Below are 25,880 nucleotides of genomic sequence, written 5' to 3' on the forward strand. Positions count from 1 at the left end.
CAAAGGGTTTTCTGGTTTTGAGACAAGTGGCTTTGGACCGAACACTGACACACAGAGATAAAAAATAAAGTTTCAGCACCACTTCTTACCTTACTAGACCACTTCCGGGCTTCATCATGCAGCTGCCTAGCAGCCATCATCATGGGTTGATTGATAGCTTCTCCTGCTTTCTGTTCTGGGAACTCTTCATCCTTTTCTTCAGGTGGTGGTGGTCTGGGTGGGGGAACCTCACCTTCCGGAAGCGGCGGTTTAGGAGGAGCAAGCTCATCTGTCAACTGAAAAAAAGCAAGGCCTTTATTCAGCACAATGAAGTAGTAGATGCACTCAGTTAAACGTGGCATCACCTCATGCCTTCTCCCATTTTGTCCAGTACTCCCTGTTAAAAGTACCACCATGTTTTCATCTCCTTTTTTGAAAGACGGCTTGGTGTACTTCAGACTGAAGAGTACTTACACACATGGACACCAGATCATGCATTTGATTTCTAAGGAATAAAAACACACCCAAGTAATTTCAGTGTGCAAGCCACGACTGTGTATTGTATTACAAACTAAGGCTGCACTTACGTGAAGGTGCTCAAGGTCAGGAGGAGGAGGAGGGAAGTCTGGTTCTTGAGGCTGGAAAGCTTCTCTGACTTTGGCCACAGCTCCCAGAATCCTGTATCCAGAATCCAAGAAACTCTTTTGCAAACCTGAAGAAAAATCCCACCACCAGTTTAACAGCGTTCTGCAATATTTACAACAGCAACACTACCATGAAAGTTATTTCTATAACATACTGTGCTGACTATGCTTTTATCTGTTAAAGTTTCAAGACTGCCAAAATATTTACAGTAGATTTACCTTTAAAGAGTAATATGCAACACAAAGCCTAGCCTGAGTACTGAGAAACAGTCAATATCAATAGCCAAAGTAATTCCCAACACAGCTGTTATTCTCAAAGAAATATTGTGATGTTTTCCTATATAAAGTAGCACTACTGCTAACTAGTAACAAATATACCTAATAAGGACTATGAAATCATACAGTGAACTAAAAAGCTGAATTCTTTGTTGCTGTTGTTGAATGAGCCAAAGGTCTGTGCTGCATTTAAAAAAAGGAGGATTCAGCAGTTGCTGGTGTGACCTTAATTTCAACATTCTGTGACTCAAGTGTCCAGAATGTTTGCACAGAATAGAACACACAGCTGTGCAAGACAAAACGAGCGCTACTTGAAATCCTCTTCAGCCAGTTAAAAATACATTTTACATCAGCTCACTGCATGCTTACCAGGATCAGAAATGTTTCCAGCCACAGCCTTAGCATCCATTACCATGGGTGATATAGTTTTACTGAGCTCATCAGAGGCTGCTTTCACAGCCTCACGGAATTTAGGATCTTCTGAATTTTCAACCTCTCGTTTCGCTACCAGCAGGATGCGGTTTGCTCGTCTCGCTATGCTGGTAGCACCAGCTACAAGCATCTGAGGCTGGACGTTGGCCATCGCAACTTTACATTTGTCCAGATCTTTCTTAATCGCCTCTTCCGATGCATCCAAGAGAGATTTAGTATCAATAGCTTCGTCTACCAACCCTAGAATAGAAGTCCAACACATCAGTATTCTAGTTCCATCCATGGAAAGGAATATTTGTCGTTTCAGAGACTGCTCAGAACCGGGTAAGTAAGCATTTCCCAACTGGGGGACAAGGAGGGGCATGAGTGGGCATGGAAATGAGACCAAATATACTACTGAAGTTTTACTTCCAGTTACACAGCACCTCCACTAATGATATCACAAACACTTCAGAGTCACCTACTGTGCAATGCTGCAGGGGTCAAGAACTGGCTTACACAATATAAGCAGCACAGAGTGTCTTTTCCTCCCACCAGATTTCCATAAACATGCTCAGCACTTTTTGTACCTCCCCCATTCATTCAACAGGAAATATCCCTCTGGCAGTGCATTTACATGAGTGTACACGGTGACAAGGGAGTAAGATTTCAAATACCCATAATTTAATTAGGGGGATGAAGAATGAAGTAGTATATACAGACAGGAGATTAGCAGAACAGTGCAAAGGATCTGCACTTCAGAAAGACTGAAGCATATAAGTGTCTCAGCAAGATTAGTAGATCAGTAGCCTTGTTTTAGTCACTGCTTTCATCAAGTTGATAGATCATTCTCAACATGTTTTCTTATCCCAGCTTAATTAGCTGTCCTCATTCAACATGTCAAGAGTAGGCACAACACAATCAAGTGGCTGGAGATATACTGCTAGAATAGCAATTGCAAGAAAAAGTACTGGTCTGATTTTCCCAATAATGAACTAAAGCCAAAGTTGTTTCCCTGCAGTTCAGAATTAACACACAAAGCAAGCTAGTTTATGCTTTAACATACACATTTCTGAAGTCAGAGCACACATACCCACTCCTCTAATTTTCATTCAGTCATTACTTTCACAAGTTTCAACAATCCCAACAGAATGAGGAAGAAATCTGAACCAGTTAGCCACAAGTATCACCTGCAACAAAACCTGATATGCTACCTGTCATTTTTTCTACATTATCAATCCATTGGTTTTTCATGGTCTCAAAATGTTCATAAGCAGCTTGATTGCCAGGATTTCTCAGGAGGATACGAGCCGCTGACACTACCTATAAAAAAGGGCATTTTTAGTTATGGAAGCATCAGTACATAATGACAACACTTCTCTGAACATGAATCTGTTTGGGTTTGGTGGGTTTTTTTTTTCCCCACAGGAATGGATGTATAGCTCCTTATTTGTAACACTAGTTCATTAGTTCTACTTCAGCCTCTAGCTGCTTGAAGATTTAACGGTGCTCCTGGAGTTTGTTGACACACTTTTTCTGGAAATTCAGTTACATGCTAATATAACCTTACATGCACTTCCTGAAAGCAGTACAGTATCACCACTTATTATACAACCAAAACTTTAGATGGAAGTTATATCTGGGGAGGGAAAAAAACACCATCACCAATAACATTATAGAGCATTTCTTTCCCTTACACATTTTACCAACTTCCTAGGTAATTCTGTTTCAAAGATCACAGAACATATTTGAGGAAGAGACCTCAAAGATCATCCAGTCCAATCCCTGATCCAGCATTGAAAGGCAAGTAGTAAACCATGTCTGTAAGTACCAGGTCCACACACTACTTGAACACCCCCAAGGCTGGCGGCTGCACCACTGCCCTGGGCAGACCACTCCAATGTTTCATAACCCTTTCAGTGAAGATGCATTTCCTAACATCCAGGCTAAACCTCCCTTACTGTAGCTTGAAACCATTTCCTCTAGCCCCATCACTTGTCATCAAGGACAAGAGGATGGACCCCCTCTCTGTTCCAGCCTCCATTCAGGTAGTTGTAGAGAGTGTTTAGGTCTCCCTCTCAGCCTCCTCTTCTCTACACTGAAGAACTCCAGCTCCTTCAAACACTCCTTGTAGGTCATGTGCTCCAGGATAAGTCACTAATGTCTCTGTCCAAAAACTTAAGAGTAAGGTTTGGCATTTGATCAGCTTATTCTAATTGTTATCACATAAAATGGGAGTGGCAAATATTTGTGAGTCACTACTCTGTTCCTTGCTGGTATTAACACCTTTTTCTGAGTTCAGAAGCAACGGAAGTTGTCCCCAGCCCTTTTAGAAGCCCTTCATGACTGGGGAAGCAAACCTGTGGGGTGAGTTCCCTTGCTGATTTCACGGTTGCCTGAATGCCCTCCACAGTAGTTTTATTCGCAGTCCCAACTGCAGCTGCTTTTTCTGCTGTGGCTCCCAGTTTAGCAGCATGGTTTTCAAAGTTTGCCGCTCTTTCATCAAACACCTGGTTATCAGAGAAAACAAGCTATTGAAAAAGTCTAACTTCCCTCACACAACACACAATTTCTTCAGAGTGCCAAATACCAGAGACACCTTCAAAACATCCCAAGTTAATTCACCTCCTTCGAGGATGCAACAGGACACAGTTTTGAAGCCATTTGGTTTTTTTTTTCCATTTTTTAGGTTACTGGATTTTATTATACCTCAGGCAAGAAAGGATTCTACCACACTTACAGCTTTGAGGTATTAAAGAGGCTAATTCCTGATGACAACTGCTATAAAAAAAAGTGCGTCAAACTGGTTTAGCTCATAGATGTTAATCTTCAAACCCATAACCCAAAACTACCTATATTTGGAAGATAAATACAAGGTTTTACCCTAAAAATTGAAACTCCGCATAAGAATAAAGTTTCCTCCTACCACAGTCCTTACTTAATCAAGGAAATGAGTATTCTGACCAAAAACTATCCTGTCATGTAGCTGAATCCGCCAAAGCCTTAGCAATCATTTTCATTGTGTGAAATCATCTACACAGAGATGCCATACAGAGGTTTTAGACAGTTCATATCTAGCCAGTAGCTCTGCAGCATGGGAAACTATATCCAACAGAAGAACAGATGAAATCTGTCAGTATGGGCATGAATTGCACTGTTTCAAGCAACATACACAGTACATCAACTAGCATGCCAGTGACCTCTGCACGGGATTTTTTAGCATGCTGAAGGCAACGTAGTATGAACATCATAAGAAAAAAGTGTCATTCATTCAAGTCAGGCAATACATTTTCCTGGAATGTACAACACAATTTGCAAAAATCCAAAAGGATGTGCATGACAATGCTTTGGAACTTCATCTTAAAAAAACCACCACAGATTCATTCCCCACAACACCAGTTCAGGTAAAACAAAAGAACAGCTGAAGTTGCACATGGGAAAAAGACCACCTGGGTATATACTTGCCTCATCTCTATTGGGAGCATCAGAGGGAGCAGTGGCTGCTACTGCTAACAATTTAATAGGAGTTGTGGTGTCACTGAAAACATCAGAAACCTCCTGGGTCATTGCCTCTTGCATCCGTGTTTTAAGATCCTTAAAAAGCAGAAGAAGAAAGGTTATTCGCATACGATACAGCAGTCTTGCAAGGATTCAAATCCTATACACCTCCTCTTCCAAAGAAAGGCCATTACAACGCCATTTAAGATGAAATGATCTTAAAAGCATGGTAACCGAATCACTTTTTTAATAGTTTGGAGTACAAGCAGCTTACATACCAGTCCCTGAAGCAGCATCAGAAACTATGAACAGCATCATTTGAGATCTCAGGCCACAAATTTGTGATACTATCATATAATTTCCTTTTAAAAAGAGATATTGATTTTACTTCTGAGTTGTTCATTTGGAATTGCTGCCTACAGCATGAGATCAAGATCTTGGTAAACTCTTGGTTGAAGCATGTCAACTCAGCCAACAATTTTTTTTACTGTGATTTTGTTTTCACAGATGTCTCATACATAGAAGCATCCCAGCTTAAGAGGGCAAATAGTTCAGTATGCCAAGTATTTCACTGTACAAGCACAGATTTTAACCTTCAGCGAGTCCTGAAGCTGAGCAGCAATTGCCCTGGCCTGAGGAGACTCTCCCTCCCCTCTTGCTGCAAGGTCAGCCAGCTGAGCAGCCAGCTGGTCTACACGGTCACATTTGGCAAGCAGGTCTTGACGATAAGGTCCCATCATGACATTGGCTAAACGACGACCTTCTGCAACCAGACCCCGAATTGCTGCCTGGCCTACAGTGGAAGAAGTAATGTTACATAACTATACAGTAGAACAAAAAATTAAAAGCATAAATCAGATGTACCATTAAGTAGCATTTCAGACTTCTTTAAGGTCTTTCTCCTTCTCCTAGGTCATTTCATTTCAAACCCCCCCATTTTCACTTTGGTTGCTATTTGGACAAGAACAAAACCTGTTCCGAAAATGCACCCATTCCCCCTTATAACTCCAGCCTGCAACAGGCTAGGCTTGACTAGCATGCACCTTTCTACTCCTTTCTAGGAGCCTCACACACCCAAAAGAGAAGTTTTCTCCCAGGTTGTCCTAGAACAACTCTCTAGGTAGAACAAATCACCTGCAGTTTGTTGTGGAGTAAGTGCAGTTTAAATCCACAGAGGAATTCCTTCTCCCCAGTTTCTTTTTGGTTGTTACAGTAATTCTGGCTAGAAGTGCATTCTTTGACTAGAGTAGTCTGGCAAAGTTAACCATTGCAGCTATCAAGTATTCCTATGTAACTAATCTACTAACTCCAATAAAAGGCACTTGCAGAATCCAAATGCTGCAATTCATTTCCACATCATTACAAGTCATTAGAAGATAAACAGGAAGAAGGAGGAAAAAGCTACATAGAAAACTAAAGAAAATGCAGAACATCCTCTCCCAAGATTCAACAAGCCCTGGGTGAGGAAGTATCAAGTGCCCAGGATGAGGTCGCACAGTGTCAAGGATTTTTTGGTTGAAAAGTTTGATTTTAGTATGGGCGATTTCTTTCTCTCATCTATAGAAGCTTCCCACTTTCTCAAGACAATACACTCCTCTTTTCTCTTCTTTTAAATCATTGTGATATCAAAACCTTTAGAGACCTACTCAAGAATCATTTAAGCCAGTGCCAAGATATTGAACTTAAGTTCATGATTTAGCTCAAAATTACTTTCAAGTCACCACAGGTCCTGGACTATCCAAGAATCACTTGGCACTGCCACCATCATTTTAAAACGCTTATTACTGCAGCTATGTTTGGTGCTGTTTTTTAACTGTACTTGCTTTACTACACTTAGGCAGAATACTTCTTCCTAAGTCAGTTCAGTAGTTCAATACTGCGTACCTAGTTTGTGCCTGCCAATTACAGTGACCTCAGCCACTATTTAACTACTCATAATTCAACATGACTGCATGTAAATACTTGTAGCAGCTAACACTACTGAAGTGACATTGTCTTCACTACTGTGGAGACACTGAAATTTTTTCACATTGTGGCACCGAAAATATCAGGTCCTATTTGCTGACTTATGTATTACTTCAAATTCAAGATACATCTTCATACGCCAGTAAGGAGCATTCTGAATTTTGTCTGTTCTACACCGCACATTCTCCTGTTCTCCAAAGTTATTCTTTTGAGAAGATGAAGAGAATCATAACTGAGCTTGATGCAATATTGCAGCCAGGACTTTTCTACAAAACTCCAGCCAAACTGCAAGTCTCCACATCCTCAGAGATTCCATGAGCCCTCAGTATCTCAGGAGAAGTAGTTTCAGTCATAAAAATTACTAACAAGTTTTATGATTCAACTGTGGGATAAAGAGCACATAGAAATGCTTACCTACTCCCCGATCAGCAACTGTAGGATTGTCTATCCACCTTTGAGCTTGCTCAATTTTGCCCTCCAAATGAACAGCTGCTTTAACTGGCCTGGTATTTGCTACAGCCTTGTTTGTTTTGGACTGTAAATTCTGAAGTGATGTGGCTATTTGCTTAGCGAGTGCACGGGCCTCAGGAGAATCCCCTTTCCCACTGAAAATTCAAAGAAAGTATCATCATATAAGGATCATTTAGACCTAGTTGAAAATTAAGTGCAACTAGATGCAATGAAAGGTACTTGATCTTTTTCAGTAAGATTAAATTTGACACTTGAGTCTCAGTAAATAGTGAAGATCTGTCATCCATAAACCCCCTCCTCACACTTCTCCATTGTGGTACTGGGATATTATGTATGTTCAGCTCAGCACTGAGTTGGAGGAAAGCATGGTACCACCACTGCTAACACTGATTTGCCATGCTCATGGCTGTCTTATGAGCAAGTGCAAAAATGCCACACAGATTACAAGCAGAAAAGTAAACAGTAATAGACCCAAAACATGAGATACTTTACAAGAGGAAGCACATTAAAACCTCAAGTAACTACAGCGCTACAAAAACTTGATTAAAGTGCATAACTCATGAAGAAAAACATTTATCTCCATTTTGAACACAGTTTATACAATCGCTATTTCTCCACTTCGATTCTCAAGCATCTTCTCTGTGAAACTGACAGAAGTCACCAGTTCTCAAAGTCTTGTCTTTCACACAGATCACAGTTACAGATCAGAACACTGACACTAATTGAAGTGGTAGATGTCCCACCTTGCCATTTAGTAAGCTGCTTAGTAAAAACCTGTGATGACATTTGTCTGTGTAAACAGACTTCTATTTCACAGTATCACACTCCTTTGAAGTGCTTTGGCAATACAATGGGACTCACTTCTTTGTTTTGGTTTGTCTGTCAAATACTCCCTAGGCAGTGGGAAATAAGTGTTTCCTAGGCAATACTACTCTAGTTACTCTATTTTCTAGTGCAAGTTAGACTTTGGGATAGAAATCATTAGACAAAACATGGCATTCTTCTTAATGTTTCAAACTGCTACATTTTTGAAAGGATGTTAAAAAGTTACCTTGCCCCGTCTAGGAGCTAAGAGATTGTTCGCATTCAATCTGTATTAAAGTCAAGACAGAAAAATCTGTTTCCAGTCCTTGGAGGAAAATATACTTCCCAATTACTTATCACATCAATATTCTGATTCTGTGCAGCACTTAGAGCTAGAGATGAAGCTACTCAAGTAGCTTCACAGTGATGAAACTAATACATACTGTCGTCGCAGTTCGGACAGCTTCGCCGTCAAAGCGGAGATTTCCCCCAAGGAACGAAGGATATCATCTCTTTCTTTAGGCTCCTCACATAATTCTGCAACTTTCCTTGCTTCAGCCATAATTCCTCGGATATGTTCCTCTCCTTCGCTGCCCCCGTTAGGATCCGCAAGCCAATTCTTAGTGCCAGGAGAAGTTGCATTTGAGTGAAGATAAGCAGTGTTAATAAGTTTATGGAGACTGTCAGACGAAAAGGATTACCAATACAGCTCATGAAGTTGTCCTATCATCTAGCAGACTTTCCATTCAGAAAAAGAGATACTCAACTAGATGCCATCTACCCACAGATTTTACATTTCTTCCTCCCAAACATTTGCCAGCAGTATTTGCAGAAGGAAATTTTAAATTATGGCTGTGCTTCCTTACGAAATAAAAATAACCTTGAAATTTTGTAGCAATACTAGATAAGATCTGGAGGAGAAAAAAAACACATCATGAGCTGCAGCAAAAAATCTCAGCATCCTGTATATGATAAGGGCATAGAGTCAGTCATCAGCAGGTTTGCAGATGACACCAAGCTGGGGGCAGATGTGGCTGGGTTGGAGGGCAGAAGGGCTCTGCAGCGGGACCTTGACCGCCTGGACAGATGGGCAGAGTCCAATGGGATGGGGTTCAATAGCTCCAAGTGCAGGGTGCTGCACTTTGGCCACAACAATCCCATGCAGAGATACAGGCTGGGGTCGGAGCGGCCAGACAGAGAGGGATCTGGGGGTGCTGATTGCTACCCGCCTGAACATGAGCCAGCAGTGTGCCCAGGTGGCCAAGAGAGCCAGTGGCATCCTGGCCTACATCAGGAATGGTGTGGTCAGCAGGAGCAGGGAGGTCATTCTGCCCCTGTATTCTGCACTGGTTAGACCACACCTCGAGTACTGCGTTCAGTTCTGGGCCCCCCAGTTTAGAAGGGACATTGAGATGCTTGAGCATGTCCAGAGAAGGGCGACGAGGCTGGGGAGAGGCCTTGAGCACAGCCCTACAAGGAGAGGCTGAGGGAGCTGGGATTGTTTAGCCTGGAAAAGAGGAGGCTCAGAGGTGACCTTATTGCTGTCTACAACTACCTGAGGGGAGGTTGTGGCCAGGAGGAGGTTGCTCTCTTCTCTCAGGTGGCCAGCACCAGAACGAGAGGACACAGCCTCAGGCTGCGCCAGGGGAGATTTAGGCTGGAGGTGAGGAGAAAGTTCTTCCCTGAGAGAGTCATTGGACACTGGAATGGGCTGCCCAGGGAGGTGGAGGAGTCGCCGTCCCTGAGGCTGTTCAAGGCGGGGTTGGATGTGGCACTTGGTGCCATGGTCTAGCCTTAGGCTCTGTGGTGGAGGGTTGGACTTGATGATCTGTGAGGTCTCTTCCAACCCTGATGATACTGCGATACTGTGATACAACTAACTGTGGGTTTTTTGTGAACGACTACAACAGTTCAGTGAAACAGCCAGAACAGCAGTAACACAACCCTGTGCTGAAATGTTTACGAGAGCATTAGTGGTACCTGGGCAGCATCAATCTTCTTAGCAATTGCCTGCCTTGAGTTGGTCATGGCCTCCAGTTTGCGGGCTGCATTCTCCACTTTCGCAGTGAGCAAATCCAGACCTTGTGACACCTGCTGCGCTTTCTGCATAGCCATGGGTGTAGCACCTTGTCCTCTGCCCAAAACAGAAAGAACATCCTAGATTCAGCTCAGGATTGGACAAACCTGTACTTCATTGAAGAGGTAATAAGAACTGTTTATGAGCATTCCCAGCAACTTTTGCAAGAGACACAGAATTTAGTGGGATTTAACTTTTAGCCCCTGGGAAGACTCCAAGTCAACAATTTTCCTCACCATATTATAAAGTTAATAATTCACATGTTATAAGGTATTATTCTTATTGTTAAGACATTGAAGTAAAAGACACAAAATACAGTAACTGACCTGCTTGCAGGTTAGCAAGTGGCACAACTGTGAGTTCAAGCATCACTTCAGTAATACAGAAGAACTGTCCATTAGAATTAGCAGACTTACCTAGCTCGGAGCTCAGCTAGCTGATCAGTCATCTGGCCTAGTGTTTTGCATGTTCCCAGAATCTCTCTGCGTTCTTTACCAGCACACAGTTCTCCTGCCTTTCCAGCTTCATCAAGGATCTGCCTTATTGCTTGCTCACCAGCATCGCCTAAAATGCGGAATCAGTTAGCAAAATACACCAGACATTCCTTAACACATCTGAGAAAGCTCCTAGGCTCAGGTTCCACCACATATACTGCATTTGGTTCAGCCATGAAAATACACTGATTGAAAACTATGAGATACATACCAAATGTGACAGCACTTCTCAAATCACATAGCATAATCTTGCCACACATGGCATACATTAAGTCACTTAATCATTCTATTATCATAGCTTAATTTCCATAAATACTTCATTTATAGAATCTGCAATTCAGAATGAGAAGGGAAAGAGCAACATGGCAAGATTCACAGACATTTAACTTCAGCCAGTTGCAAGCCTCACTTGATTTTGGCTAAATAAGATCCAAGAGCAATACCCTTTTTACTTGCAACTCGCCCTGATCCCTTAAGTAACACAGTAACATCTGAGTTCTATCCTTAGTACAAGGAGCAGCCCCACCGATACCTGACAAGTCACTTTCAAACTTTAAAACTCTATTATTTTGGCCTCAGTTTCAGACAGAGAGGAAGAGGCCTCTTCCTATCTTTCTTTGCTTTAAAGACAGAAAGGTTTTACCCTTGTGCATAAGTCAAGGTGACTCAAAGTTACAATATTTATAGTAAATTTCCATGTTAAAAAAAAAATGTCAAGGCAAAGAAACATCTTTAAGACGCTCTGTTAGGCAAATTTAGAATTACACAACTTTGAAAACACAAAAGGATAGATTTTAAGTATTATCAATTACAGACAGGTGACAGTATCCTGGGCAGCACCAAGAGAAGCGTGTCCAGTAGAGCAAGGGAGGTGATTCTGCCCCTTAACTCTGCTCTCAGCAGATCCTAGCTGGAGTACTGTGTGCAGTTCTGGAGCCCCCAACACAAGAAGGACATCAAACTGTTAAAGCAACACCCGAGTAGGGATGTGAAGATGATCAGAGGACTGGAACACCTCTCCTACGAGGACAGGCTGAGAGAGTTGGGGCTCTTCAGCCTGAAGAAGAGAAGGCTTCAAAGAGACCTTGCAGTGGCCTTCCAGTATCTGAAGGGGACCTACAGGAAGGCTGGGGAGGGACTATTTACAAGGTCTTGTAATGACAGGATGATGAGTAATGGGTTTAAACTTGCAGAGGGGAGATTTAAACTAGATGCTAGGAAGAAGTTCTTTACAGTGAGGGTGGTGAGACACTGGCACAGGTTGCCCAGGGAGGTTGTGGATGCTCCCTCCATGGAGGTGTTCAAGGCTAGGTTAGATGAGACCATTAGAGACCTGTTCTAGTGGGAGGCACCCCTGCTTATGGCAGGGGGGTGGAACTGGATGATCTTTGAGGTCACTTCCAACCTAAACCGTTCTATGATTCATTCTAGGATTCTGTGAAATACTGTTCAATGCGATTTAGGAGATTGGTTTACTATTGGCACACAAAGTAAAACCATGCATATTATTCAGAGTGTATTAGTCAACGGAAAAGGAGCAAAGTGTTTGAGGTCGTTTGACAGTTGTTCATCTCCAGTATCTAAAGAAAGAAATAAATACAGGCTCATTGAGAACAATCTGCCACGTAAAGGTTATTAGCGCTTTAAGGCAATTTTGTCTTAAACAGAATGCATCAGAACTTTAAACGTAAAAAAAAAAAGCACAAGTATTTTAAGTGTTACCTGGAGGTGCATTTGGATCTCTCAGCCAACCTTTTGCCTGATTCATCTTTGAGTCTATTAAGGCTAAAGCTCTTTTCATGGCTTCAGTGTCCTTTACAAAAGGAGAAACCACCAAAATTATTATGAAAAAAAATTTCAAAGCACAAATAGTCACAGCCAAATCTGACAGGAGGTCTATACAACCGAGTCTATTTCTGGAAACACACCCACATAAGCATATAAAAAACCCCTCATTTTCAAACTTGCAGCTCATCATCACCTCTTCCCCATCAAGACAGACATTTCCATTTCACTTGAAATGCAGAAAAAATGCATGCAATTTTAGTGATGTTTGTATTCTTTACTTCCTAGTGGTTTAACTTTCAGACAGAGCTCCATTAAGCACACATCCAGGAGTTAGTTCTATTTTCCTCCTCAATGTGTATCAGGACATACATAGAAGCTGTAACATTAAGATAGAACTTAAGTTGCAATTGGTCAGTGAATTTTACTATTTACTTCAGTTTAAGAGGCTGAACCTCTTGATTTTTCACCTGTTCTACTGCTTAAAGTCTTAACAGTTGCTGTTTGCATAAAATCAGACTGCCTGCTAATTCTTGGGATTCTCAAATACGGAGTTCAATGTCTTAGGAGACAAACAGATGTGTGCACAGGCTGTGTTCAACTGAGAACTCTCCAGGAGCATCACAGAAGCTGCCTGTTAGACCATTATGTTGCTACTGCACAACACTTCCTTCAGTAGAGAAAAAAACATGGAGTTGTTCCTTCTCTGCATACTGTTAACTGTTCGTCGCCTCTCCTGTAGAGGTCAGGAGTTTTCCATCGCACACAAAAGAAAAGCTTTCAGAATAGCAAGCATCTTAAGTAGAAAGGTGGGGAAAATCCAGATGAGCTTTCTACTACACATTATGGAAATCATTTGAAAGATATCTAACATCCCACGATTAGTATACAGATGAGGAAAAAAAGCTTGGCTTTCATGTTATTGACTGAAGTGGACCATCCAACTTTCACTAAGAGGAGCCTACCAACACTAATGACCAGCATCAGGCAACAGATGTTGTTCAGTGTGCTGAGGAGATGAGAGGTGTGGGATGGCTGAAGAGAAGAGCATTGGAAAACTCTTTGCCTCTCCTTTTTACTGACACAGGCTTGTGTCATCTCCGCTGTCTGCAGAGCTGCAGCTTCAGCAAAATTCTATAGAAGAGTCAATCGAAACACATATACCCAGGAACAAAATAAAATACATATATATATAAAAATCCAAGTTAGATTAGCTTTTACACTCACGATTTTGTAGTTGCTAGCACTCCCTGACTACCAAAGCACAACCAGGAGCTGCCATATAAAGGCTACACAGCTGCAATGTACCCCTTGCTGTCCTGCACGTCTCTGCACACGTTCACAAGATACTGTCCCCCCCTTGCCTACTGAAAAATAAACCAATCCGTAGCCATTGAACTACTTCAGGACACTTGCTCTTAAAGCGCAGACTTCCCATCTTCACTGCTCAAATCATCACAGCAAGTAATCCCTCTCAGGCTTCCAATGCAAACTCCTTATCAGGGTAACATAAAGCATATTTTTAGTAAGACACTGAAATACATCTTCAATAATGTTTCTTGGTACTGCACTTCTGCTCCTGCCACAGTGGCACCTGGCATCAGATACCTGGCAAGCAACAAATGCTTAGCAATCCTGACATGTCTGGACTTAACACACCTATTGAGTCTAGTAAGTGGGAAAACAGAAATAGAAATACTGAATTTAAATAAAAAGCAAGTTGATCAAGGTTTTAACTGTTTGACAGCATCTTGATGCTGATGATTTCTTGACCTGTTTAAATGGTTTGCTCCTTCCTACACAGATGCATATGTTTAAAACTTCAGTCTTTGGGATTTGACTGCATAATATCAGTTGTAAGCAAGAGAAGAAAAGAAATCCTACAGCTACTCTGCAAAAGATTTCATAGAGAGTAGCTTTATCAGCCAGTAAGGTTTTACTTTTCTCCTCTCCCCATGGGTCCCCTCTTGGCCAAAGGAGTTTCATTAACCAAAGCAGCATTATTACCTGTTCAGAAGAGATAAGCAAGTTCATCAAGTTAAGCAACTAGGGCAACATTGTATGAAGGAAAGAGTAAGCAGGCTTTTTACAAGTGAACTCCTAAAGCAAATGAGCACTTATGCAAGACACCTTTATGCACCTCTCTTGCCATTACCAGGAACACTGGGATTATTCACGGAGAACATGGTGCTGGCACTGCTTTGAAAAGGAGCAAAATAAATCTTACACAATCCCCTGTTGAATATCAAACCCAACCTCTGACTCAAGAGAGTGGTCTACTCAACAATACTTGCATTTTGTTACCAAAGAAGGCCCCGTTGAAGGACAGAAGCAAAGCCAGCCTTCTAGCAGTATAGATAGCACCACCTAGGGTTCAGTCCTGCAAGACACTGAGTACTTCTCTGCTTCCTGCAACTTCACCCCCATTTCGACGGGAATAGAAGGCATTTCAATTGAGTATTACTTCAAGTCAATTTAGAAAATAAACACTGAACTTACAGAAGAGAAAGCTACATTCCCCTGGGAGATGGAAAGGATAAAATGTACTAAGCTATGCACAGAGCAAATAGATGCAGGCTTCATTTTTGCCCCCTCCAGATCTTGTCAAGAGATAAGAATTCGAATATTAAATCAGCATACTATTTTGAATAAATGCACCACTGGTGCAAGCAGAAACAGGTGCAATACAATGACAGTCATGTGGATTCCAGAGCCTAGAAAAACTAACAGAGCTTACAAAAAGAAATCCTACAACTCAGGCTTCATACATTTGTTCATTCTTTGTTATCTCAAGTAGATTTTGTAATAATGAAATGTATCAACAATTCAGGATGGAGTAGTAAATATGAACGCCACCCTCAGTGATACCACACATAAAAATTCAAGGCACTGAATACTCTAGTACACCTTACTTTGTTCCACTTCAGTGCAAAACACATGCAAGAGTAAATCTCAGAGTTCCTCTGCCTTCCTTCCAGAAGAATACTAAGTCAACTGTTAGATATAGGCAGACAGAACAGATCTGTAATAGACGGCCATTAGGAAACTATTGCCTGCTTCTTCATCCCACTGCATTTTTCAACTCAAATTCTTTGTCATAACTGTTTGGACAATTTGCCTAGTGCACCTTCTTTAAAACCTACACTGCAAAGAAGTTCTTCATGCACAACAAAATGATACTTCAATTTTAGTAGTCCATAACATGTTTATGCATTATGCATCATGACCAGCATTTTCCATTTGGAAATACTGCTTATACATCACTAATTTCCTTAATGAAATCCTTTATTAATCTGCCTCACTAGCAATAGCAGTACAACCTTCCTACTAGCTCGACTGACAACTTCATGCAAGAGTTGTTATTTACCACAAAAACGTCAAAATCTGTTATGCAGAGTAAAGCTGTATTTGTATTTCAGAAAACACAAGAATACTCACATAGAACTGAAAAAACCACATACATAGAAAACCAAAGCCTTAGGCTTAGACTTGAAGAAAAATGAACCACCTGAAGTGAAGGACTGTTACTAGTGAAATGCTGTCAAACGGACAAAACTCCTGACTTAAGGTTTTCAGGTGTGAAGAGTGTTTGCCCCTGCTAACCTTGGGCCCCTCGCAGCTACAGAGACTTGTAATACAAATCACCACAGAAGCATTCAGCAAGGATGCACTCTAAAATCCTGCACTAACTCTAATCAGCCTCAAAGTCAGTCAGTTCAGCTCGCAATTACCATTCCCTTTCTGACCACCAATTCCACATATAGCTAGACAGAGCCCGTGAGGCCATATGATAACTTCCATGTGTAAATGTTAAGTACGGTGTCACAGCTGGCACAAGAACAAAACTGCACAGCACACAGCACAAAACCCCCAAGACATGCTTTTTTTGGGTTTAGTACAGTAGAAGTATATAGAGGCTGTGGAAGAAAGCTTACCTTCTACAGGTGAGAAAAGGGTAAAAAACAGGACAACAAAAATAAAGATGCAGAAAGTAGTCATAATACAGAAGTGATAGTGACAAAACTCAAAAGGCAAATTCACAGTCATGTGCCAAACAATACAGGCCAAAGTGATTTTAATGCCTAGATTGTGTCAATGTTAGATTTTCTACAAGGTTTCATTTCTTAGTAGGTCTGACTTCAAGCCCCAACATTTTCTTTAATTTGTTCATAGTTACTTGTTACTATAACCATTAAAAATAATAAATTAATGCCTTCAGCAATTAACTTCAAGGTATTTCAGTTACACAGCTATTCTTATTTGTAAGCTTACATCAATAGTCAACCAATTCTGTCTGTCAGACCAGATTTGTAGTCTGCTAGACACTTCAGCATCTTCAGTGGGTATCACTCAAGGGCACCATTTAACTTTACTGAGTTATAAGGAACCAATACCACCTATATGCCAGCTTCATAGACATACTTATCCATAAAGGCTATTTATTCTGACATATGTCTCCAAAACAAGGCAAGCACTTGAAATTCACTCTCACGTCCAGACCGAAAATGAGCCTTCAGGCCTTTTGTACAAGGTATAATCACAGCAGCCCATCTTATCTAGTAGCATCCAAGAGAAAAAAAATCTCAGGTAATCTCACCCATAAATGTTTGGCTACAAGACCATCTTAATCTGTAAAACGATGACTTCCAAATCCAACTTTCCTCTGTCAAAAGTGTTCATGTCATGTAGCTCTATGTATACTTAAAAATTTAAAAGAAGGAAAAAACCTTTCTGCTAAAGGAATACGCTGTATTCCAGGATTTCCAAATCTTGCTCACAGTTCACGTCTGACACATCTACCTTTTATGTTTGACATTCAGGTGCGGTAAACCACCAAACCACCGTCAGACACCACACTGCTCTAACTCAGCCTGATGAGGAAAAGCCAAGTATGAACGATACGTAAATACAACACACCTGAAGACATTCCTGGACTTCAGAGATTACACAGCATGATTACAAATTACTACAAAAACATGGCTCACAAGCTTGCAAGTGTGTAACAGTAAACCAAAATCAGTACTTCTATACACAAACACAGGTCTGAAACACACCTTGCTTGCCCAGGCATCCTCATCCCAAGACGTGAGTTGTAACACACGGATTATTTCATTTATCTCTGCGCTCATTTTCTCTACTGTGAAATTGCGATTTTTCAAGGCCTCTTCTATTCCTTGGCTTTTCGAATTCTTTGTAGTTACAAAAATCTTCATGGCTGTGAGAACACCACAGATCAGAAAAAGGTACGTGCAAGACATGATACTGCATTTACACAGAGACAGTACATTTTATTTGGCAGGGACCATTTTATCTCAAAGAGATAGCAGTTTTAATTCAAGAAGGACAGTTATTTGCAACAAGTACAGCAACAATGTCAAGGTTCCTGTTTTTAATCAATTTAAGATCCCTAAATCAAAACAGACAGTAATTTAGAACGATATGAAAAGTTGACACTGAAAATACCTGAAATGAGTACAGGCAATAGCTCCTTCACAGTATTCATGGAGTTCACCAGCATAACCCTGTGTTCCTGGTGAGTTAACTCCTGCTGTCTCTCATCAATCATTTTGGCCATCTTCGTCATGCCTAAAAATGAATGTGATTGAACAGAGTCATAAAGAAGTGTAATATTAAGTCTAATTTGCAACAGTCCAAAGCGTAACAAGTGATGACTACACTCAAGTTTAAAACTTACTTTTCAGATTAGCAGCTGTTACTTAAAACATGTCCCAGGTGCTTCAGAGAAGCTACTGATTCAAAACCTAGCAACTATACAAAGTAGAATGCACTCCATGAAATTCTTTGGTAATAGATAAATCCCCAAAATGACTCTTTTAGGACACAGAATCCATTCATTAACTCTGGAACCCAATCTACAGGTTGGGATTTTTCATTTCAATGTTTTCTGTTGATCAAAGCCTTAAGTGTGAACGACAGAAGTTAAGTCGTTTGTTTGCCTTCACATTCTATTAGAGTTTGAGAACTGCATCTATTTATATTTTAGCTCTGCTAGAAATATTTCAGCATGGTAGCAGAACAGAAAGAATTAAGTTTATTCTAAAGTATATCTAATTTCAACAGCCAAGACTTGTGAGATTTACCACACAACACACGTTTGAAACTTCAGACACTGCTTCATAAAAATTTAAACCAATTTAGAATGGTGCTGCTTGGTCTTACTCTCTCTCACACCTACAGGTGACAAAACTGCAAGAAAACTCTTTGCTCCTTGGCTGAATTACTTCTCTTTTGGTTAGCACCTTAGGTTTTAAATGACAACACTGAAAACAAGTAGAAGCCCCACACCGACAGCATAAAAGGGGAAGTTGTACAGAATTACCTTTTCTTTTGTATAGGGTTAACACTCCTGGGGGAGTGACCCTGAACCTGACCCTAGGGGTCTTGGCCCCTCCTCAGGGGTGGGCCACACTCCAGGTGATGGTTAGCCCACTCCCCCCACTTCCTGCGGTATAAAAGAGGAGCACTTCCTGCTCCTCGCTCTCTTGCTTTTCTCTCTTCCTGCGTTCATGATCACACACACACTGATACTGCATACCAGCACAACACGTGGCAGCCACGAGGCAGAGACACCATCACACTACTCGGGTTGTATCCATCCCTGTTTGTATTTTGCTGTTTTTTCCCTTCCTTATCCTTTGTAAACTCCCCTACCTCCAATCCCTTTTTCTAAGTTATTGTTAAACTTTTCCTTTTTTACTTCCAAATCGAGTGAGATTGATTTATTTGGGTGTCCCTACCTTTATCTCTCTCCCTGTCTTTTGGGGAAAGGAGGGGGAAGAGGGGAGGGCACTCTATAAATTCTATAAATTGTCATTGGGTCTACTAAATTTATAAGAGTCTCTGGGAACCTGCCTTTGAACCCAAGACATCTTTCAAAAGACAAAAGCCGAAATAAGTAATCATGTTCTTCTATTTCCAGCATAAAACCTTTAAAACTTTGATTTCCAGTGCACACACTCATATTTGTTACTTATGTAGTGCTCATATTAAGAGTTCAGATGTCCATTGATACAGCTGAAGGGAACAAGGACTACAGGCACAGAATGTTTTGTAGGCATAGGCTGTAAATTTTGAGCTGCATTTAGCTCAAAGACAGTGCCACTAGGGCATGCCAGCAGCACAACATTAGCTATTGAGAACAACATAAAATCCTAGAACTGTCCAGGTTGGAAGAGACATTTAAGATTACCAAGTCCAACTGTTGGCCCAGCACAGCCAAATGCAGCATTTACAGCCTATGTGCAATAAAGGTACAAAAGCCTACATGCCACCCAGAAATATTTGCCCAACACATCACCTCTATCAAACACACCTATCAACAAATTGTGCCTGTAAGGGTCAGTGGGAAGTGCTGGTGATTGAGCCAAATAAAGGAAACCAAAGTTTGGGGAAAGTTCTGTTTTAACAACAGGTAACAACCATAGAGGAACTGAAATTCTGTATATATTAAGACAAAGGCCAAGGTTGACAGAAAGAAGATGCTGTTTTTGCTTCATCTTTCCCTGTTCAAAATGAGGCGGAACATATTCACTTGAAGGTAACTTCTAACACAACAGAAGTTTGGAGAAAGCCATTCCTCCATATGAAGCTAAGTTTTCACACCTAGAAATATGTATAAAGATTACGTAAACCCAGGATCATCTAGTAACGTGCCCTGTGCCATGAGAACAGCTAGTAGTTTATTCAATAGTTATGCTGAATGTTTATTCTTATTCACACTGCACTGAATAGACACCTGGCCTGTTTAAGCACTCTTCAGTTCCATGTAATTTTATTCCAACATCTTCTCATGCTTTCAGCTCAACAACTAGTCTCTATAGAATGCTTTTGTTAAATAGCTGAACTACTTTATGCCTACTGAAATGGAAGTGTTTGGAGTAGCAGCTGACAGATGTGTGGTAGGTTTCCTCTACAGAAACACTGTGCTTCACTTAATCACTTCAACCAGTGAAAGCGCGAGTTAACACGCTGAACGAAGTAGTGAGGCAACACCAAACTGCTAACAAAATACTCCCATAACAGCTACAGCTTCTGTGTTATACTGCAGGACAGGTGTTTCTGCAGCCTCAGTAAAATGTTATTTCTGGTATGCAACTTATACTACTTAAAATATTCATATAAGGCCTAACTATCTCAGTTAGTACAGCCATTTTACTGGCTTCATGGACTTCACCTATAGCTGCGAGTGCCTAATTATACTGCTTGTTCTCATTGTTTTGCTTTTACTGATGCATGCTTACTTCCCTCCTATAACATGGGAAAAGAACACTGACTATCAACTGTGTAGTACATATAATTTACCAACATCTCAACTCTTCTACATTCTTTAAGAGAGAATGGAAATCAGAAAACACTCAGCAGCAGCCTACTAGTTTAAAACTCTTTCCAACAAACACTTTCAAGTAACTGTTTTATCCTTGTCCAAATACTCAAAACATAGGTGAGAATGTGCTGGGGGAAACAAAGTAGTGGAAAAGACTATACTTAATGTATTTATGATAGGCTGTATCAAACCTGGCCCTAGATTCTTTGTGTACGTCACCAAATCCTCCATGGTCTCTACAACTTCCGCCACAGTCAGATACTCCAATATTCCTTTGCAGACTCGGATAATCTTACGGACCTAAAAAAGGAACATCCCATCATTTATTAGATGAATTAACACCATAAGCCTATTATTAGAACAGGTATAGCACTTGCTAACACAGCTTGGGGCAAGCACAAAGGTCTGAGATATTGATTAAGTTACCCCCAATGCCATTATTCAAGAGTGCTGTGTTAATGAAGACATTTAATCAGCATTCCACCACTCAGGAAGGTAAAACTCTACTCTCAGTGTTTTCATTTCACATGATAAAAGGACAGCATTGAAAAAACAGCTTTATAAAGTGCATTTAAGTACACCAGCATACTTCAAGTTAGCATTACAATTTCACCAATAAGAAGTATTGAACTTAACTACAAAGCAAAGCTACATCAAAATCAGACTGCAGGCTTTCAGAGGAAATGTTGTTCAGCATACAGCTCTGCGTAAGGATAAAGCATTGCCCAGCATTCCAGTGGGACGGACAGACCAAACATCTTCATCTTTCCAGAAAAACCTGTGAAGCCTGGAATTACCACTGCACATCTTGATTCCAAAACAGTCTTGTCAGTTTTCTCACCTCCTGAACCACCACATACAATTCTGATTGAAGAACGCATTGACATGAAATTCACATCAACCACATGCAATGTTCAGCCTCTAGACAGTTTCCGCTGAAACCTATTTCAGTTGTGTCCCTCTGTTAGCGTATCTTGAAACGCAGTAGGATAGCCACACACCAACTTTTCTGTTTGTGAAAAGTCAGCCACTCCAGGTTGGTATTTCTCTTTTGGTTAACATGCAACTGTCAGACTAGTTAAATGAAGCATTAACGCCACAGAAGTCAATTCACTCCCTGAACACTGGATGCAGGGAGATTAAAGCTATTAACTTCCTTACAACTCTGTCCTGTAACATTTCATAGTATCCATTTAAAGGCCTCTTCAAATAATGAGTAATCACAGGTGCTGTGGAGGAATCCCATGGTATTCTCCTCATTTCAGAGCAATGTGCTGACAGCTCATGAGCCGATTAAATGCCAGACAAGGATGTCATGTTAAGGGAACAGGAAGAGTAACACAATTTCACAGATAAGCAGTTGCACAGGTAGGTAAAATTCAGAATTGACACCAACATTTCTAACAGCATGAGCTTCATTTCCTCACAGCAGTGTATCTGCAGTTTAGAACTGAGTGAGAAGGATTCCCAGAAATATCCATAACAAAGAAGTATTTTTGAATAGGAAATATTCAAAATCCTGTAGTTCCCATGCAACTCTGTCTTTTTTTTGTCCATTGCTGGATGGACAAACAGAACTTCCAAGCCACTTTTTGGCTTCTACAGCAGCCAAAATGTAGCAACTGTTAGATCTGTTAGAATACATCTTCTAGTTGACTAATGAGACAGCCCAAATTCCTGTTACCTCTCACACCCCAAGACAAATTAAACTGTCACAGCTAGAAAGCAGACTGGGGCGTTTCAGCGAGAAGATTCAGAGAATAAAGGACCAGTAATGAATGTGGTGAAGAGAATACAGGAAAACATCTGGAAGATTCAAGGTTCATGGAACGTGCCTCTTATGAGGAAAAATCACAGGCAATATCTTAACACTGCATCACAGACAGACGTTCTTAATACAACAGCGACAATCCTAAATTCCTTCTGACAGAAAGGGATGCAAAATACACTTCCAATCAAGATTAAAAAATAACACATTAATCTACTCAAATGAGTTAGGTGGATATTTGAATCCATAATGCTGCATGAATACCAATGTCAACCATGCTGAGATTCTTACCTCTGCTTCATCAAATGTCAGAAGTAAGTCTGATGTTCCAGAAAGGATGCCTCTTGACCCATCAATTAGATAGTCACGAGCTGGTACTGAATAAGGATCTGCTTGCAGCATCTGTGCCGCCCGAACAAGTTTGGTGCAGGCATTCTCCACTCTGAGAAGTCAAACAAAGTTTGATGATTAGTTTCTGTCTGCATGACAAACTGGAGAAAATGCTGGACTCGTCTTTCAGTGTACTACTTAAAGCACTGTAAGCAAATCAATCATTCTACACTCCTACAAGTCACAGAATACATTGGGTTGGAAGCGACCTCCAGAGGTCATAGAATCGACCAGGTTGGAACCCATCACCCAGCCCTGTCCATTCAACCAGACCATGGCACTAAGTGCCTCATCCAGGCTTTTCTTGAACACCTCCAGGGACCATGACTCCACCACCTCCCTGGGCAGCCCCTTCCAATGCCAATCACTCTCTCTGCCAACAGCTTCCTCCTAACATCCAGCCTAGACCTCCCCCAACACAGCTTGGGACTGTGTCCCCTTCTGTTGCTGGGTGCCTGGCAGAAGAGACCAACCCCACCTGGCTGCAGCCTCCCTTCAGGTAGTTGTAGCCATCCATGAGGTCTGCCCTGAGCCTCCTCTTCTCCAGGCTAAACAGCCCCAGCTCCCTCAGCCTCTCCTCAAAGGATTGTGCTCCAGGCCCCTCACCACCTTCATCACCCTTCTCTGGACATGTTCCAGCACCTCCATGTCTCTCTCAAATTGAGGGGCTGAGAACTGGACACAGCACTCAAGGTGTGGCCTGAGCAGTGCTGAGTACAGGGCAGAATAACCTCCCTTATCTTGGCCACACTGTTCCCAAGATGCCATTGGCTCTGCTGCCCACCTGGGCACACTGCTGGCTCATGTTCAGCTACTATCTACCAGTACCCCCAGGCCCCTTTCTGCCTGGCTGTTCTCAGCCACTCTGTCCCCAGCCTGTAGCACAGCTTGAGGTTGCTGTAGCCAAAGTGCAGAATCCTGCACTTGGCCTTACTGAATCTCATCCCATTGGCCTCTGCCCACTCATCCAGCCTGGCAAAGTCCTCCCTCTCCAGTAAGCAGGGACACCCCCAACTAGATCAGAGACCCATCATCAAGCCTTCTTGCATTCATTTTAGCAAGGAAGTAACCAATGAGTGTATGACAGTTTTTCACACTTCAGGCAGCCTTACAACACAGGCAATGTCTGGACTATCCCATGCACAGCAGTCAATGCTGCTGAGGAAAGGTCCCAGCATAGCAAAACACCTTCTGTTCTTACTAACAACTATGCTTTTGGGACTTGATAAAGTAATTGATAACTATTATTGCCCTTGTATTTGCATTGTCATTCAATAAATGACTGCCAAAAGAGCAACACATTACGACAAAGAAATCGTAGTATTAATAAAACTAGAACAATGCCCTGCTCCTTGAAGCTTTAATGCAGTTCCTCAGAGCACTAATATTTGCAACACAAACAGCTTTTTCAGCAATAGCTGATCACTAAATCTTGTGCCTTATTTCCAACGTAGCTTTCAATTCCAGACTTAATAACAAAAATTAGGTTTTGTGAGGTATTATTGTACATAACCAGAGCAATGCAGCAGGTACTGTGATAGGCAAGTGAGCTCTGAAGTGAGGTTCCATCAAGATACTTAGAAGTTTTTAAATTTCAAGAATTGGAACAGCAAAAAGCTTTTGAGTTTGCTCTCTTGTAATTACTTCATCACAGCTTAGAAAAACAGAATTCAGTTCCACATTAGCTATGCCACTCTCAGCTGCAGGTATTGAGTACACTGACTTTCCTGATTCTGTCCCACTGAACAGAAATTTAAGTGTAGCCTAATACATAGGCTCTATGCACGTGAATGCTGCCTTCATTCAAACTACATTAGGTCCTAACAAACATTAAACCTTTTTGCTAGAGCAATACTACCTCTTACAATTTTGTCATGCTTGTCATACAGCCCATTTTTTTACTGACCACCTGGCCATACTTTTATCCTATTTTCAGTTGTGCACTCCCAGTTCAGTACCATTGCGAAGTTCAACAACTGCTTCATTTTCTCCTCTACATTCCTCGTTAAAAGGCAGAATGTAATGGTTACATCTAAATTTAACTACACTAGAAATAAGACACTTATTACAGGAAAAAAAATTCTGCAATTAAGGTTTTCAGCTAACGACTCCTTTGAGCAGATGGAACTGGGCAGCTGACCAGATCGTGACCTGTGTATTTAGCGCGACATTTGCTGAGCACATTAGATGGTGCTAGCTCACAACTGCACGACAAAGGACAGAAGAACATCCGCAAAGGAAGTGGGAATGGTCTCCTCGTTACTATGCCACGTACTTAGTTGTATGAGCAAAGCCAATTGACTTTACTAAATTAGATTTCCCCGCTCGCTTCTCACATCTCTTCCTTTCAACTCTGCTAAGAAAGGGACTACTATTCAGCCATCTCAGAGCTGCAAGCTCTGAAGTACTTCATTTCCTACAGTTCCATTTCATGGTTATCTGTTTAATGCTAATAATCATCTCAAGGCTGACTTTGCACTTGTAGCGAAAAGAACCAATGTAAACACAAAATACCCTAGAAGTCACCACAATTACAGAAAAATAAAGTCTCTGAAGACTCAAAGTTTTATTCCACGATTTGTAGAGTTGAACCTCCAAAAAGTAAACTTGCATGTACAAAGTCTGTTTTACACAACCTTCCCCAAGAATCTGAAGGTACACACAATCTACAAAACAGCAAAGCTGTGTTTAGAACACAGACACACTGCATCTCCTGACAAGCATGCAGCTTCGGAAAAACAAAACTTTGGAGGGAAAGGCAGTTTGGGGGGGTTTGGTTTTTTAAACAAAATCAACTGAAAAACCTAAGAATTCTGGCTGAGATGAACCACAAAACATATGCGCTCAGAAGAAGTACAGGTTCATTGCTGTGGTGAATTTTCTCAACTCTGTGTTACACTGCAATCTAAAACAAGTCAGCTTTGTTGAAAAAAAAATGAGATATGATTATAATAAAGCTATCTTTACACCAGCC

The 25,880-nt window shown here is 41.2% G+C and overlaps 1 protein-coding gene across 2 annotated transcripts in view; it reads right to left on the reverse strand.

Moving 5' to 3' along the window:
• VCL (vinculin) overlaps positions 1-25,880 on the reverse strand; it is a 56,277-nt gene that overhangs the window by 9,867 nt on the left and 20,530 nt on the right. For both annotated transcript variants that reach the window (XM_064145540.1, XM_064145539.1), the window contains exons 3-18: positions 22,808-22,958; positions 20,940-21,048; positions 17,868-17,990; positions 17,459-17,619; positions 12,342-12,432; positions 10,542-10,689; positions 10,029-10,182; positions 8,492-8,667; positions 7,188-7,378; positions 5,402-5,601; positions 4,776-4,904; positions 3,671-3,820; positions 2,525-2,633; positions 1,269-1,571; positions 567-691; positions 90-275 (exon numbers count right to left, since the gene is read on the reverse strand). In XM_064145540.1, the coding sequence (XP_064001610.1) occupies positions 90-275; positions 567-691; positions 1,269-1,571; positions 2,525-2,633; positions 3,671-3,820; positions 4,776-4,904; positions 5,402-5,601; positions 7,188-7,378; positions 8,492-8,667; positions 10,029-10,182; positions 10,542-10,689; positions 12,342-12,432; positions 17,459-17,619; positions 17,868-17,990; positions 20,940-21,048; positions 22,808-22,958 (2,506 nt within the window). The remainder of the gene's footprint in view (positions 1-89; positions 276-566; positions 692-1,268; positions 1,572-2,524; positions 2,634-3,670; positions 3,821-4,775; positions 4,905-5,401; positions 5,602-7,187; positions 7,379-8,491; positions 8,668-10,028; positions 10,183-10,541; positions 10,690-12,341; positions 12,433-17,458; positions 17,620-17,867; positions 17,991-20,939; positions 21,049-22,807; positions 22,959-25,880) is intronic.

The sequence above is a fragment of the Pogoniulus pusillus genome, chromosome 6, assembly GCF_015220805.1.
Source record: "Pogoniulus pusillus isolate bPogPus1 chromosome 6, bPogPus1.pri, whole genome shotgun sequence".
Taxonomy (NCBI): Eukaryota; Metazoa; Chordata; class Aves; order Piciformes; family Lybiidae; genus Pogoniulus; species Pogoniulus pusillus.